The 16,110-nt window shown below is 45.7% G+C and overlaps 1 protein-coding gene across 4 annotated transcripts in view; it reads left to right on the top strand.

Annotated features, from left to right (window-relative positions):
- MAD1L1 (mitotic arrest deficient 1 like 1) overlaps positions 1-16,110 on the top strand; it is a 368,957-nt gene that overhangs the window by 277,224 nt on the left and 75,623 nt on the right. For 3 of the 4 annotated variants that reach the window (XM_062613593.1, XM_062613591.1, XM_062613592.1), the window contains exon 17: positions 890-1,080. In XM_062613593.1, the coding sequence (XP_062469577.1) occupies positions 890-1,080 (191 nt within the window). Of the gene's footprint in view, positions 1-889; positions 1,081-8,407; positions 8,599-16,110 lie in introns of all 4 variants that reach the window. The other variant, XR_009963812.1, reaches the window with a different exon arrangement.

Consider the following 16,110-nt stretch of genomic DNA (forward strand, 5'->3'; position numbering starts at 1 on the left):
TTGTTTGCTGTTAGAAAGAATCAGGTTTTGTTCCTAACCCTGGTCTGCACTGTTGATAAAACAGCCTGACTTGGGAGACATCTCTAGTGTATATTAAAATAAAGCCTATCTCTGTAATTAATGGGGGGATAAATCGAGGTCTAATTACTTGGAAGGCACCTTGGGCGAAAGATTCATGGTAATTGTGTATCCTCTTGAAGGAGTCACAGTTACTGGCAGCTCCCTTTGTAGCAATAAAATACAGGGTGAGTGGCAGGCAGTCTCCCAGGACCGCTCTTCTAGGGACTAGTCCGGTTAAGGTAGCAAATGCAAAGAGGCAGTGGTGCTCTTCAGGCTTTTTATCACACTGAAAACTCCTTCCTGAATGTGGAGGGATTCCTAAGCAGCACGTCAATGTGAGATCAAAGCACTTTCAGTCCAATCAAGAGTACGTTGCAGATTTCCCTCTTGAAGCAACCAGGGCCGGGGAGCAGCTTCTTCTTGATGCAGCCTTACAGAGGCATATTTCTTACCATTTTTCCACTTTCCTGCTTCAGTAGAGTAACACCCTTCTCTTGGGTCCCATGTAGAAAATGGATGCGTGTTCAAATGGATGCTGTGGTGTTGAATTTTGTAGTATGGTGTTGAAAAGCTAGCTGAGCAAAAGAAGAATCCATCCCACCAAGACATGTCTGTGTTCCTTATTTCCCAGTTTATTATCCTTTGGCCTGCTGGGGCCCTGAGGAGAGGAATCTGGTTTACCTGTTTCTTTACTCTGCCTGCTTAATTCACTTCTTAAAAATGTAATTAACCTTTTCCATTCACTTGGTGTGGGTAGCACTGTAAATACAGCACAAGGGCTCTGTGCTGACGACATCTAAGAATGTACCCGTTCCCTCCCCTTACACAGAGCTGAAGAAGCAAGTGGAAAGTGCAGAACTGAAGAACCAGCGTCTGAAAGAAGTTTTCCAGACCAAGATACAGGAGTTTCGCAAGGTGTGCTACACGCTAACAGGCTACCAGATCGACATCACGACTGAGAACCAGTACCGCCTCACCTCCATTTATGCCGAGCACCAAGGGGACTGTCTGCTTTTTAAGGTAGGTCTGCACATGCTTCTGTGGGTTCATGGTTTTCAGCATGCTGGAATGTATTTGCTCTTTCCCAGTGATCAGAGTGGAAAATAACTCCCACCCCTGCTATGTGACAGGGTGTTCCTTAGGAGCAAAGTAAAGATCCTTTCTTCTTTTAAAAAATGACTCTAGAAGGTTTGACATCTGATCTCCTACTTACATATCAAAGTAAGGAATAAAGAGAAGAGACTATGTGTGCATAATACCTAAGGCATCTGGCCTTGCACTTCACCTCTTTGTAGTACCAGTTATATACGCTGCGGCAATAAAACCTTATGTAACATCAAGGTTTTATCCTTACTTCACCACGAGATATATGTCCTTACTGCCTTTGCTATCCTCTAGCTTGTCTGCGTGTCATCATCTTCTCTTTATGTAAATTGGAATCCCTTTTGAGCAGCAACTCATCCTTGTGTGTGTGAAGTGCCATTTACGTGAACAGCACAGATGAGTAGCAATAACAGTCTGTCTTCTGTCAGTCTGATGCTTTTATTGGTCTAGCTAGGTGGTCTGAGGTTGGCTTGTGGCTTGATAGATGCTGTTTTTCTTCTGTTACCTTCCAGCTAGCACAGTTGAGCTGATGCAGTAGAGAGCAGAGGTGTGACATGAGAGTCACCAAGCTGTTAAGTTCTTTCATTGCCTTGGTTCAAGTGTCAACAGCCCCAGTTTACAGGTCAGCAGGAGAACTCTCTCCTTCTCATTGGCAAACACAATTAGCACCTAAAAATAGTACCTGTCCCCACTGATCCCCCTGCGGCGAGTCTCATTATGAGAAAGATGAGGGCTTGGGAGGTGTTCAGTATAAGAGAACTTTACAAGCAGGAGCTGGAGAAGTTCTGTTTCTGGAGACCTACAGCTGTGTGCCACGTATCGATCGCTGCAGTATTGTTTCTTCACATGACAGGACAAACGTTTTCCTGTTCTGCAACTTTAGAGCCTCAGAAAAAAACCCACAACAAACCAATAAAAAACCAAGTGAGGGTAAGTAGAAGACAGCACCTTGGATCCTTAGTAAAAGTAGGAAAATATCCCCAAACCATTTGTATTACTTGGCCTTATGAGGGTTCTAGACTGAGACAAATGGCAGCAAGAAAAGAAAGCTCAATGTCCAGGGAGGAGAAAGTCTGTTGGTTTTAAGGTACTATCCTTGAATCCTGAAAACAGTTCTCTGTTGAGATGGTGCAGTGCTGTTGGCTCTATCACCTCCATCTGTAGTGTTGAATGCTTAGTGAGTGAAACTTCAGCAGACTCCTGGAGACGTCTGTCAGGTGCTGTGGCCAGACAGAACAACTAACAGTTCTTTCTGTGTCATAGGAAGGATGGTGTGCTTGGACAAGGTAAGAGAACAAGAGAAAACTGCATACTGGCCACATGAACAGTAACTGGTATCTTGGTAGTTTGTCTCCAGTAGGATCAAATTCTCCTTCGTGTCATGGCAACAGAAATAATTTACATGCAGGAGAGTGAATAATTAAAGTACAGGTTCCTCTCCAAACACTCTGTTTTCTTCTCAAAGCCAAGGGTGGGTTGCTTACTGATTCGAGGAATTCCTCAGCTTCTCTTACTTCACATACACCTCTTCAGACAGCAGAAGCAGATTTGCTACTTAGAGTCTGAACAACAAAATCTCGGACTCCTTCTCCCTCTTCAGTCCATTGCAAACAATTCCCACTGTCTGCAGCTTAGGACAGCAGCAGAAAATAAACAACAAATTATTTCCTTGCTGAGTCCAAGCAGCCGGTCCTCATGTATGTACCAAGGCTTGAAACCCGGCTACAGCTTCCAGCCAGGTTGTGTGTTTATGCTGTGGAATTTCTGAGCCGGAGCAGACTGTGGGTGTTTGTGCGCATTTCGTTAACCCAGAGAGGTCACAAAGCAGGGAATGCTATTTGTATTTATTCCATTCAAGCAGTTTATGGAACAGGGTCTATATAATTAAACCGGAGAAATCCCCTGGCACTTTACAAGCTTCTGTGGTTTGCCTGCAAACTTTAGAGCATATTTCAGTAGCGCTGCTGGTGACATTTATTTTCAGGGGGGCTTCAGTAGCAGAGATGCAGTAGGAGCTACTGTAATGTAACCCCTTCAAAGCTAAATGAAGATGAAAGATGAGCTTGATTTTTCCTGACCAAGGTACGGGAGTAGAGCTTATTATGCACCTGCTGTATGTGTCCAGCCAGCTCATGTTAACTGGCATTACAGCTTCAGTGAAAGGGTTAATCGCAGTGCCATGCTGTGAATATAGATGCATCTATAAATGAGCACTGAATTCCAATGAAACCATAGCAGTATTTATTGGCGATCCATATCGATGCAACAGATGAGCTCATCAACTTGAAGGATGTTCCAGTGATTTCCAGACCCTCGGTGTGTGAGTGTGTAGGCAGCGAGGTGCAGCTCAGATTTCACAGCTCTCGCTTGCTTGCTCTTTTATATTCTTTTAATTAAACACTGCGGAAAGCAGTGTTACAGATTCCTCACCACAGTTTAGTTTCTGATGGGTTTATTTTTTTTGTGCTATGCAATGCATTATAGTTATTGGGGCACTTAACAGACTGGCATTCTCTTCTGGTTGCTGGTACATTAGACGTGTTAGGCCATGACAGACTTTGTGTTCTGCATAATGCTTGACTGGTGTGTCAAGGTCAGCCCACCCATGAGGCAGCCAAGAGCTGCCTTGATTCCTTTGTAACAATCCATTAAAGATACCTTTTAAAACAAACACACATCACTGTGGAGCCTCAATACCATTGTAGCCAACTTGGAATTAAGCAGTGGTGAATCAGGATGTCATTGCTTGGCCGTGTGTACATCGTGCTGTTTACCCTTGTCTCTGGCTAGATCCTGAATGAGAGTAAGGAAATGAGGTCTTTAGAAAGGCAATGACAATTGTTTCAGACAAAGAAAGTCTTCTGGTAAACAGAGAGACTGGTCAAATTTGAAGAGGAGATGATTTGGAGACACTTGTACAAATGAACAAACAGTGTAGAAAAATTGAATCATGGGCTCTTTCTTTCTGTGTGCCTAAAGACACAGCCCCAGCCAAAGCATCGGAAACCAGTGAATTTAAAATGAAAAGAGTGGAAATCCTTACATTTAATAGACCCTGTGGCTTCAAGGTACTGCTGAGAGCAGGAATTCTGAAATGGTAAGATACTTTGTGGACAAATAATAATAATTAGTTTTACATTAAATGCTCACATTTACCATAAGCAAGGACATGCACTGCTCTCTGCATTGAGGTGTAAAGGCAGATTCTTGCTATAAAGGAAGAAAATTCCCATGCATGCTGCTTGTTTTGGGGGTTGTGTCTCTGTATGGCTTTGCTGCTGCTGTACCTGGCAACACTGAACTATGTCCTCTGGAAATACTTGGGAATAAAGGGTTAAGTGAAGAGATTATTCACTGTGCTTCAGGTTAAGTGTGATGTTTCCACTCTTGTGGCATGAATGTGGACTTTCTTGTTAGGATGCTGAACTGAAATGGTCGTTGACCTGACCCTATGTAACAGCTACATCAAATCTGACAGTGTTTGGAATCTTTGTGGTTTCAGATTCCTCTAGTTTCCCAGAAAGCATTGCTCAGATTTCTTAGTAATTCATGTATAAATTATTTGGGTCTAAGCTGCTTCACAAAGAAGGTGAGGCTGACAAAACCCTTCCTGTATCACGGCGGTGTTACTTGAGCTCATAAGTAGGCCTGGCCAAAAGGCTGCCTGTAGACAGATATTCTGTATCCTCAGAGCCCAGCCTTGCAGAGTACAGAATCCTCTCTGCTTCCAAATCTCACCCGTGGTGTTAATTCCTGTCAAAGTTATCAAATAGAAACGCAAACACCAGCAGTAATTCATTGAAGAGCATCCCCAAGTTGGGAGGCTTTATGCCTTGAAAGGGAATACCCAAGATACGAGACAGCAAGGAAAACCAGAAGCATCTTGAGAAGGTTGCCAGCTACAAAGCTGGCACTTCTTGCTGCAAAATAAAACCTTTACTGGTGTCCTGTTGGACTGGTAATATGGTCATAAAATCAACAGCTTTTCTGCAGACTGTTAAATTAACAGCCAGTGGCACACACTGTCTCTGATGTACTCTTTAAGGACTTACATAGAGTTGGTTTGCAGATCTGTAAGGGGAACCGTCACTATCAAAGTTCAAGTCAATCTGAAGCGGTTCTGATGGGGTTCACCATGGGTGCAGAGGCAGAACATAGTGGGGGTGAAAAGGAAAAAGGTTTTGTATGGAAGTAGGGTATGGTGGAAGTACAGGCACCACCTTTAACTTCCCAGGCTTCCTTTGCTTGCCCATCACTTGTGTCCCCTGCTGTCCTGTTGCGTTTATATTGATGAGGTGTGTAAAATGCAACACAGCAGCTATGTGCACAAGAAGTAACAGCTTAATCCTCTTTTATTGAGGAGGGGAATAAAGCTGGATTGAATAATAAAGAACTTGGGGGCTACTTTTCAAACAAGGTGATGCTGACAGACTGGGAGCAAGGGGAGAGGGAGGATAAAAGAAGGCCAGGTTGACCAGAGCATAGAGCAACCTGGTCTAATGGAAGGTGTCCCTGCCTGTGGCAGGGGGTTGGAGCCAAATGATCTTTAAGGTCCCTTCCAGCACAGTCCATTCTGTGATTCTTTGGAAACTCATGTGGTTACATGTGTATAGAGAGACAATCTGCAGATATTCCAGTGCAGCTTTAGCATCAGTTTGGCCAAGGTGCGCCAGTGAACCATGTACATCTTAAAATAAGCAGGATGGTTAATACAGAGACTTTTGTTTGCTTGAGTGCTCTTGTTTTGTCTTGAAGCTGACAGCACTGTTGGGAGCTCTGAATCTGAGTCCCCATGCGTGGCATACCTGCAGCTTCAGTTATTTCCTCCTTGAACCCAGCAGAGTATCTCTGAGAAGCATGTTCTAGCTGTTTGTTTCTTTCTGCATCTCTGTCTTCTCCCCTCTCCTGCTCCTCCTCACCCTTGATGAGTCTCGAGGAGAGAAAGAAATTACAGTTTTGGAGTGCTCTTCCTCCAGCAGCCCTCTTGCACACACAATCACAACCAACAATGGGGCTCACTGGTGGAGCAGGCCAGGCAGCAAGAGATTGATGAGAGATTGTAGGCCTCTGTTAACTCCTCATTCTTGTTAATTGCAAGTTATATTTAGCTTTCAATTTGCCTGTGTGGTTGTTGGAAGCTTGATTTCTGCTTAGCTCTGGGAGCACCGGCTGCGCCGTGTGAGCACAACGCCTTCCTGACGGATCATTGCGCTGGGATTCCTGGAAGGGTCAGCAAGGACCCATCTTGGGTTGCACTAATCAGCTCCTAAACATGAGCTGTTCAGCGATCTGTGGTGTTACAGCAGCAAATCCTGCATTTAAACTTCCTACGCATCATTTAATTCCAGCTATTGTGGCAGCCTGTTTCATGGTAGGACCTAACTTTCATTGTTGATGCCGTCTGTTACACTGGAATAAGTTACCCAGAGAAGCTGTGGCTGCCCCATCCCTGGCAGTGTTCAAGGCCAGGCTGGACACAGGAGCTTGGAGCAAGCTGCTCTAGTGGAAGGTGTCCCTGCCTGTGGCAGGGGGTTGGAACTGGATGAGCTTTAAGGTCCCTTCCAACCCAAACCAGTCTGGGATTCTTCATCTTATTCTGCTCTTTCTCATGCATTGTCGGAAGACACAATTCCTCTCTTGCTGCATGTGCTTCCCTTAACAATTGCCTATACCCCAGTGCAGGGTAGGGTTTTCCCCTTCTTTCATACCAGTCACCTCAAGGATAGCAGAGATTTAACAGAGAAGTTTCTTTTTCTGCTGTGTTTCTGAGCAAAACATTGCTGCTCCAAGACAGGGCAGGGCTGAAGCCTCGTTCCAACTGAGCAAAGTCAGTGCTCCTTTCCCACCCTTAGGAGGTGGATGATGCTCCTGCCAATGTCATTAGGCTGTTGTGAGGATAAATAGACTGTGCTGATGTGGAACATAGAGGAGCTTTGGGCTGGGGAATACACTCCCCTGTTACCTGTCTGTCTGGCACAATACCCGTTTTCGGTGTGTTGGCACCGCTTGTTTCCATTCCCTGCCATGCCTGTGAGTTTGCCAGGGAAGACCCAGCCATGCAGGTAATTAATGCTGCTGATGGTGGAGAATTATCCCAGTGGCTGAGTCTTTCCTGACTAGCAGGAGGATGGTATGTGTAGGGCCCTCTGAAAGGTCAGAGAGTTGTCTTGCTGATGGGTGCATCCTCTCTCTTGGAGTCAGTGATGTGTTACTGTGAGGCAGCTGCATAACCCACTGCTTCACAAAAGCAGGCCTGTTTTGGGCAGGAAATGTGAGGTTGGTTCCCAGATGCCGTCTGAGGTTCAGGTTGTCCCCCCTGCAATCTCCTGTTTGCCCTGAGTTACCATTCACAGACTTCCACAGCAGTTTGAAGTCAAAATGTTCTGCGGTGGGGAAGCTGTGTGTGAGCGGATTGAAGACGTGTGGTGCTGAGGGCCTGCAGCAGCAAGTCTGCTCCTTTCCTTTTCTGGGAGTACCCACCACCTTCACCTGGTATTAAATCTCTTCAGTTTGTTCAATTTATGCATTTATTTTAGTGTCTGATACTTTCAAAATGTGTTCTACTTAGAGCCTGTGTGATCAGTGCTCTTGAAGGAAAAGGTGATGCCTTTGAGTCTGGGCAATGGGGGAATACCGAGGCCTCAGCACCCATGGAATGGGTGTTTTGCGAAGCAGCTTTTGATGCACACTTGTTGCTTCCCTGGCTGCTCTGTGGTGACTTTGCAGAGCACGCAGAGCCAAGTCAGCAAACCACAATTCTGCTGGTTGCTTGTGTATGGTTGTGTTCAAAGCTGCACATAAAAAGGAATGGAAATTGCTGGAGGATTTTATCCCTTTGCAGGGGAAAAGTGTTGAGTTTCTGGGTGCTCCACATCTCTGCCATCTTCCCAGGCAGTTAGTTCCACAGTCTGTCTTTGGACATGAGGACGAGGGTACAGGCTATCTCTCTTGCCTTAGGTCAGTTCTGAGCCTCTGTGCTGGTGCTGGTCAGCATTCTCAGCCACAGCGAGACTGTCATGACATCCTCTTTGTGCCATCCCTGTGTGACAAATGGTGTTACAGACTTCAGCAACCCTTGTGGCCCTCTCCTCCACTTGTGATCCCGCACAGACATCCCTGAAGCCTCTTATTAGCTGCCTGTGAGGACTGGTTGGTGGTGCAGGGAGCACACAGTTGAAGCATTGCCAGGGTACTTCAAGATGGCTTTTGTATCACTCCTTCACTTTTTCCCTCTGTGCTCCAGAAACAGGTTTGTGAGAAGACCTCTGGGAAAAGCAGTTAGCTCCAGGAAACAGCTCTGAGCTGAGGTGCAGCTGGCAACATCCAGCAAAGCACCCACCAGCTGTGAGTGCCCCAGGTCATAGCAGCACAGCTCAGCCTGCACAAAGCCATCAGTGAGAGCGAGTGGCAGCTGCTCCCTCTCTTCTTTCTCAAGTAAGCAGCACGTTGTTTAAACACAAACATAATTAGGACTTATCTCTTGCCCTGGGATTTGTAGCTACTACCCGTGCTTGACTGGGGCAAAAGATTTTCTAAGCTCCAGGGAAGAGGGTGTGTGTTTGTGCGTATTAAAAACCTGTTCACAAATAAGGAGACACAGCAGAAGATTCTGGCATGGTTTTGGGACATCTGTTGCCTCCATCTGAAGAGTGGATCTGGGTTTATATCAAGGTCTTCTCTTATTTGTTGTGAATGTAAATGCCTGTGGTGCCCTCATCTAGGATTTCAGAGTTGAAAGTTGTCAGCATAAATTTAGTCTGGTTAACTCCCCCTTTCCCACAAGGCTTGGCAGGGGAGTGGGGAGGGATGCAGTGGGGGAATAGTGAGGAGCAGAGAATGGGTTCTCATGGTCACAGGTTGCCTTTGGTAGCCACCATCAGAGTGAGACAGATGGGATCTCACGGCTATGTGTTCCTGTGTCATCTTTGTATTGCTTTCATGTTTCAAAGCCTAACTGCTCAGTTACTACATGGCTCTTAACTTAACATGGCTTGCCAGTTTGAGATAACAGCCCATATTTCAAAGCTTGTTAGGCAGCTCTTCTTTGTGGGACCCCAGTCTCTGCTGTGTTTGGGTGTTCCCTGAGACCTTTACCTAAACAGGTCTCTTAACGTTTTCTTTTTTGAGAGGAAAGCAAAACTAACAACTACTGTGAGCATACCTTTTGCTTTGCTCCAAGGCATCCCTTCTCTGTTTGGAGGCAGTTATTGCTGGAGAGGGTTGGGAGCACATCAAGCATTCAGTCATGGCGTTTCTTGAAGGTATGAAGCACTTCACAGCATCGGGGAGTCTTAAGCACGAGGTGCCACACAGGCTCTCCAGCTCATAACATGTCCCGGCAGTGATGCAATATCAGTCTGTTAATGCTGGTGTCCTTGTCGTGGTGCTGAATCTGTGGAGCAATGACAGAATGCAGCAGTACACTGAAAATCCTTCTGGAGAGCTTGGTTATGGCTGCTGTGATTCTGGTGGGTCCTGTTCTGTGCTACAGAACAACAGTTTTTGCAGCTCAGCTCTTCACGTTATGCTTAACAAGGATACAGATTAATGTTATGATTTAATATTGGATGAACTGTCTTTATTCATCTGCATGGTGAAAAACCCTTCCCTCTTCTCACATTTGCTTCAGACAAACGAGCGCACGAATGATCCTAACTCCACACACAAAAAACATTCATTCTACCCCTTGTGTCAGGAAGTAACTTAGGACTGTTTCAGGACTTTGGATTTAATGTATTTTCCTTTTGCCAATTGCATGAGAACAGCCTTTGAGGAAGCAGTGCAGAAAGGTATTTTATGTCAGTTCTGTTTTATAAGGATTCATAACTAAATCATGTTCCTGCTTTCTCCTCCATGGGGGAGCAGGTAGTTGGAGGGCGGAGGATGACCTCCAGCTTTAGTCAATCCAAGATTGTCTTTTGATGGCATCTCTAGCTTCCAGAAGAAGACCTGCCTGTCTGCCTGTATCTGGGAGAGAATATATCAAACTGAGACTTAAAAACTTTAATTTCCCCCTAATCTGTATTCAGGTTGAGCTGAAGTAGGTAGCTGATAACAGTGGATCTATCTCAACCATGTTCTGGAGAGCTGACATAGATTTCAACCTTAAAGCAAAGTGGTTGTCTTAGTGGAAGGCTCTGGAGAGTGTTTCATGTGTTGGCCGTCACTTTGCATTTCTGGGATGTATCTGACACTGGATTGGGGACTGTCTGCAGATGATTTTTGTATAAATGAGATGGTGGAAGAGGTACATGCAGAGCGAGGTGGGGGTTTGTAATCACGGCGGTGCATTCAGTGACTAGCTCTCCTGCCACATGCAATGTAGCTGTGATGAATCTGCAGCAAGGGTTACCAGTCAGCTGTTGTTTTGTTGGTGCCTGCCAAAGCTCTTGTGTTCCTGGGTGTTGAAAAGGCTCAGGTGGCAGTTGCACGATGGCCCAGAGGTTTTGGACATGTGTGTAAACATCTGTCCCTCGCTGTACTTCCCAGGAGGTTGTCAGACATCTGTGCATGTCTCAGGCACGAATCTCACTGTGTCATCCTAGGAAAGCACAGGAGATGTCCTTGGCTTTTTGGCATCATCACTACAGCCCCAAGTTGTTTTTCTTCATATAATTCCATTAGAGTGATGGCAGTTTCAAGTCAGAAGAGAAAAAGACCTGATGAAAGGACCATTCTGTAAGTAGGGAAGATGGACGGAGTGGAAGCAGTAACTAGCAAGGTAATAGATGGTGATGGATCTATAATCTCTGAGGCTGCTGTAAGCAGTAAATTCCTAAATAGTGTCCTTTCAGCGTTAACCTATTTATTTGCAAAGTGCTAAATTTAATTTTCCTTAGTCTGCAGGAAAGCAGCATCACAGGAATAAACCTTTAGCCCAGCCAAGAAGCTGTGCCAAAATGCTTGTCCCAGCATTTCCATTTCCTCTTTGCTCTGCACAGAGCATTAGGGCTGTGTGCCCCAGCACGTTATCTCTCAGGTGTGTTGGTGTCACGAGCCTGGAGTCAATGCTGCTGCAAGGTGGGATGTGTCCTCCTCTGGAGCCTTTTCAGAAGGGGAGATTTAATAGCCACAGGTTCAGTAAAACCACCTTGACTCTTTCATGGCACATGAAAGCATGTGAGGGAGCTAAGACTGCACGTACTGATGACGCTGTTTGCCCTGTAGACCCAGGACTGCAGTGTTAAGGGCTCTCAGCTCAGAATAACTTCCAAGAGTTGAACAGCACATAAAAGTCCATCTATTCTGAAACCTCCACAAAGCCACATCTTGATGAAGAAAAGCAGTGAGTTTTCCTGTGAGCAGCCAGTGTTCTGCACCTTCACCTCTTAAAGTTTCAGTAAATGTGGTAAAAAGTAGGTTCTCTGTGTTGCTGCTTGTTCCTGGTGGTACTGTGCTGGTGACATACACAGCGTGCGTTCTTTGGGAGCCAGCAAAGACATTTTCCCCCAAAATTCACTATTTATGAGAGTTTTTGGAAACTTTGATAAAATATCTCAGGAGCAAATGTAGCATCTGAATGCAGGCTTTGAGTGAGCAGTGTTCCTGTAGTTGTCATGACCCCAGTGAGGTGCCATGTGGGCTGTCACTAATCCTTCAGAGCTTTGCTGTTTTCCTGCCTGTAGAGAATTCTGGCACAGTTTCTCACATTCCTCTTTGTCCCTTTCTTATCCCCACCACGGATGCACAAGCATCTCTGCGTTGGTTGGGAATATCCTGCCTGTGCTGCCCGGGGTTCCCACCATGTTCTCAGCCTCTTGCTGATAGGTGAGTGGAAAGATGCTAATTCCAAGGATGGAGGAGTTTGCTATCTTTATTCTTGGTTCAGGGTTTAGCTGGGTTTTACTCAGTAAAGTGTCATGGAAAAGGCAGGCTTATTTTATGTGTTTATTGTATTTTGCCAATTTTTAGCACATTAGGAATGAAATCTCTATCTCTTAAGTTTAAATCCAGCCACTGCTCCTCATTCTGTAACCTAAATCTGGAGGGTTCTGACCTCCTCAGCTCCATGTGCTGCTCAGAGCTCTGATTTCCCTCCTCTCACATTTGCTTTACAATAAGTAACAACAGTGCCAGGAATGGAGAATTACAAAGGCTTTCTTCCTGCTTTGTCCTTTGGTGTGGAGCTGATAGGCAGGGTAGCTTCACTGCAGCCCCAGAAAAGACCTTCTGGAACTGATACTGAATTTGCAGTCGAGGGGGTCTCTGTTTTACTGGGATGGGGTGAATGCTGTTGAGGAGTTGGTGGTGTGTGACCTGGCAGCCTTTCCTCACCAGATCACAAGTTCCTTGTGTCTTGCTCTTTCCACACGGGTGCAGATGAGAAGATGGGTGTTTCATTGTGAGTTAAGGTGTCTTTGTCCAAGAGCCTTTCTCTGCTATTCTTTCATTTCAAGCACGGTGTCATAGCAAACTTCATTAGCCACACCACAAGTTTGCCAGCCAACAGTCAGCTTTCCAGTGAGTGATAGATATACAGTGGTGATTAATACTGACTTTTATTGGAGATTTTCCCTTAGCCAATGGATCATGTAGAAAGCGCTGAGCCTTGGGAGAACCTGAGGTTTGCTCTCTACACTAAACCGAGCACTGGTAAAGCATTAAACTCAAACGCTTTACCCACGGAAGCAGAACTTGATCAACTTAAAACCACATTTCCCTACCAGATTTTCCCCCTTGAGCTAAGTCTGTTGGGAGGCTTCTCATGCAGGGGCTAAGCAGGCAGCATACCAAAGGCCTTCAAGCTGCAGAGGGGCATCTCCAGCTTGCCTGAGCTGCTTCCATCACTCAGGGACTGAAATTTTAAGCATTGAATTAATTTTTTAGAAACCAAAGTGCAAAACTGTACCCCTGTGGTATTAATAATGAATGCAGGGGAGAGAGTCCTTAAAGCAGAAAGAAGGGCTAGGAAATTTGGGGTTGGGGAGTGAACTTCTGGGGAGAAGTACTACTTTGAAGAGATAACGTATGGGTTTTGTTTCCTTGTCCTTGGGCCTTTCTGCCTGGCTTGCCCATGCTTTGTCCCATAGAATCCTCTTTGTTCCTGTCCGAGGCATCTTTCAAACACTTTTTCCTCCCTGCTTATCTTCTCCTGGAGTTTCTTTTCCAGCCGGGTCTGTACACACAACGATCACACTCTTTGCCTCCAGAGCAGCCCCCTGAAGCGTGCAGGGGCTTTGGGTTGTATCGTGCAGAGCAAAGCAGCAGGCTGCAGGGTTCACCTGCTCTGCCAGATGTAAAGGAGAGGAGGCCTGAACTGCAGCCAAGAAGCCAGAGCTTTCTGCCTCGCTTTTGGCTCCTTCCTCCCTCTCTCCAAGAGCATGCAGACTTAGGGTTTTTTCCTAATTAAAAGTATTATATACCAGAAGATTAATTAGAAATGAAAGTCATTTTTTCTCCCCTCCTTTTGTGTCAGTGGAAAAGGCCTGTGCCAGGCGACTGCCAGAGGGAGCTGGGATTTCTCCCTTTAATGGGTTCCAGGCAATTTGCCTCTGGCCAGCTCTCTTCTAAATAATGAATGTTTGCACAGATTTTCCCAATTCTCAGGCAGCGCAGGTGGTCGTTTCAACCATCCCAAACAACAAATCTGGAAGCAGCAGGGTGTTCCCATCCTTGGTCACCACATGAAAGGGGCAGTTGCTCACATCTCCCTCCCTTCCTCGTTGCATGCAGCATGAAGACCACCTATGGGTATGGATTTGTATCGTTATTGATTTGAAATCCCATCAAGCAAACACAGCTGTGCTCTGCCATTCCTCCTCTGTGTCATACAGTGCTACCTGCAAAGCCAGCACGGGCATGCTTCATCAGGGACTGGAGTGATAGGACAAGGAGTATTGGTTTTAAACTTAAACAGGGGAAGTTCAGGTTGGATATAAGGAAGAAGTTCTTTACTGTGGGGGTGGTGAGGCACTGGAACAGGTTGCCCACAGAAGCTGTGGTTGCCCCATCCCTGGCAGTGTTCAGGGCCAGGCTGGACAGAGCCTTGGGTGACATGATCTGGTGTGAGGCATCCTTGCCCATGGGCGGGGATTGGAACTGGATGATCTTAAGGTCCTTTCCAACCCAAACCATTCTGTGATTCTGTGTGCAGTGAACGGGCACGTTTGTATAAGCAGGAGGTCTCCTCCTGGTCAGATGGGCTGACGTTCTCAAAAGCACGTAGGATTATTGCCAGCAGACAAGACTTAAGCCTAAGTGCACATGTGATGTGCAGGACTTTGCCAAGGGCCTTTGTGCTCCCCTCCAAGGCTCACAGTAAGAGGATGATTCTTTGAATTGTTATATTAATCTTCAGAAATGAGGCTGTGGTTCAATGGGTGCTCCACAGAGACCAGCCTAAAGGAGAAATCCTCTCCCCGAAGGAAAACCATTCTTGAGTTAAAAGCACCCGAGAGTGATTTATGCAGCACATGGACTTTAAAGTTGCCCTGATGCAGGGATGAATTTCAGCCTGGAGGAGGATGACACAGCCTGAGGGGTTCTCTTCATATCATGCCACTTGCCCCGTTTATTTCCTTTCCGTTAGGATTGAAGTGGTGCCTGCAGGAAGATGAAGGTGAAGGTCCCCCAGCTGCAGAGAGCTCCTGTGGTCATCAGCCACCTGGTTCAGCGAGAGCCTGGGGATTGCTCCAAGAACCTTTTCTGTGGCTCTAAATACAGCAGCTAATGACACCTTCCACTCAGCAGGAAGAAAACAGAATTACTAAACTTGCAATTTGGCACAGTGGGAGTGTGAGTTTGTCCTGCCAGGTTCTTGTTGCTATATATTTCCAAGACTTTTCTTTTTTCTTTTTTTTTTTTCCTTTTTCTTTTCTTTTTTTCTTCCAAGCAGGTGGAATCAGGGGGTTCATTTTAAGGACTCATTATGTGATGGAAGGCACAGCCCCAAAAGGAAGAGTCTCTGCTTGTCACTCATCTAGCATAAAAAGGAGAATGTGCAAGTTGTCTGGGAAATGCCACGTCTCGGCCTTATGAGTAATGTGTAGTGATGTCTTATTAGGAACCACATTCCCAGCATGGTGTTACAGGAGATGTATATATTTCCATATCATTTTGACTTATGATTTAACTTTGTGCTAGGCAGGCTGCACAGAGGTTCCAGGAGAATACAGGTTTAGATGGCTTTGGGGGCAAAAGAAAGAAGATGACTGAAGGCAAGGTTAGAAATAGCTGAACATTTCCAGTTGAGCAAGTTTTACAGTCATGTGCTGTGATAATTGAAGGTTTGCTGTTAAATGCTACAAATCTGTACTGGGGAAGAAAATGTGTCCCCATGTTAGAGATTGCGGCAGTCTTTGGTCTGAGGAGGGGCAGTGCTTTTAGGGCAAGAGGTGCTGTTTGAAAGGAAATGTGAGGAGCAATAATGACAGCTTAGGAAGGCTTTTTGGGGCAGGGTGTGTTTTGTGGAGGGGGCATTCATCTCTGGGGATTGTGAAGGCTCATCCTGGAGATGTGTGAAAAATTCAGACGAGTCTTTCCAGCAATGCCTGGAATGGACAGTGCTGATCTGAGCTTGCCCTAGTGCTGATAACACAACTGAATGCTGTAGAATTGAATCTATCTGCCTTTCTAGTTACCCTTCTACACCTCCCTATGCTGTTGCCCCAGTTCTAGCAGTGGGAAAGGAAAGAGGGAATTATCACTGACTCAGACTAGTGAGATGTGCTCAAAAGCTAATTTCTGCAACCAGCACCAGAGTGCTTAGAGCAAGTGAACATGTGGTTTCTGGAGCAGTGATTTACTTTAATGTTCTTATCAACTGTTTTGCAGTCTTTGTTAAAAGAGGTCAAGGCTCATCCCTCTGGGTGGGGACTTCTTGAGCACAGTACTTATTATTAGGGCAGTCCCATATCTTGTAATTAGGGATGTAACTCCCATCTCTGTAGAGAGCCAGGCTATAGCCTGGGTACCATTTAAGAGTTTCATGAGGTGAATTAAGCAAGG

The sequence above is a fragment of the Pezoporus occidentalis genome, unplaced genomic scaffold (genome assembly GCF_034315485.1).
Source record: "Pezoporus occidentalis ecotype Australia unplaced genomic scaffold, CSIRO_AGI_Poc_V1 ctg169, whole genome shotgun sequence".
In the NCBI taxonomy this organism is placed as follows: Eukaryota; Metazoa; Chordata; class Aves; order Psittaciformes; family Psittacidae; genus Pezoporus; species Pezoporus occidentalis.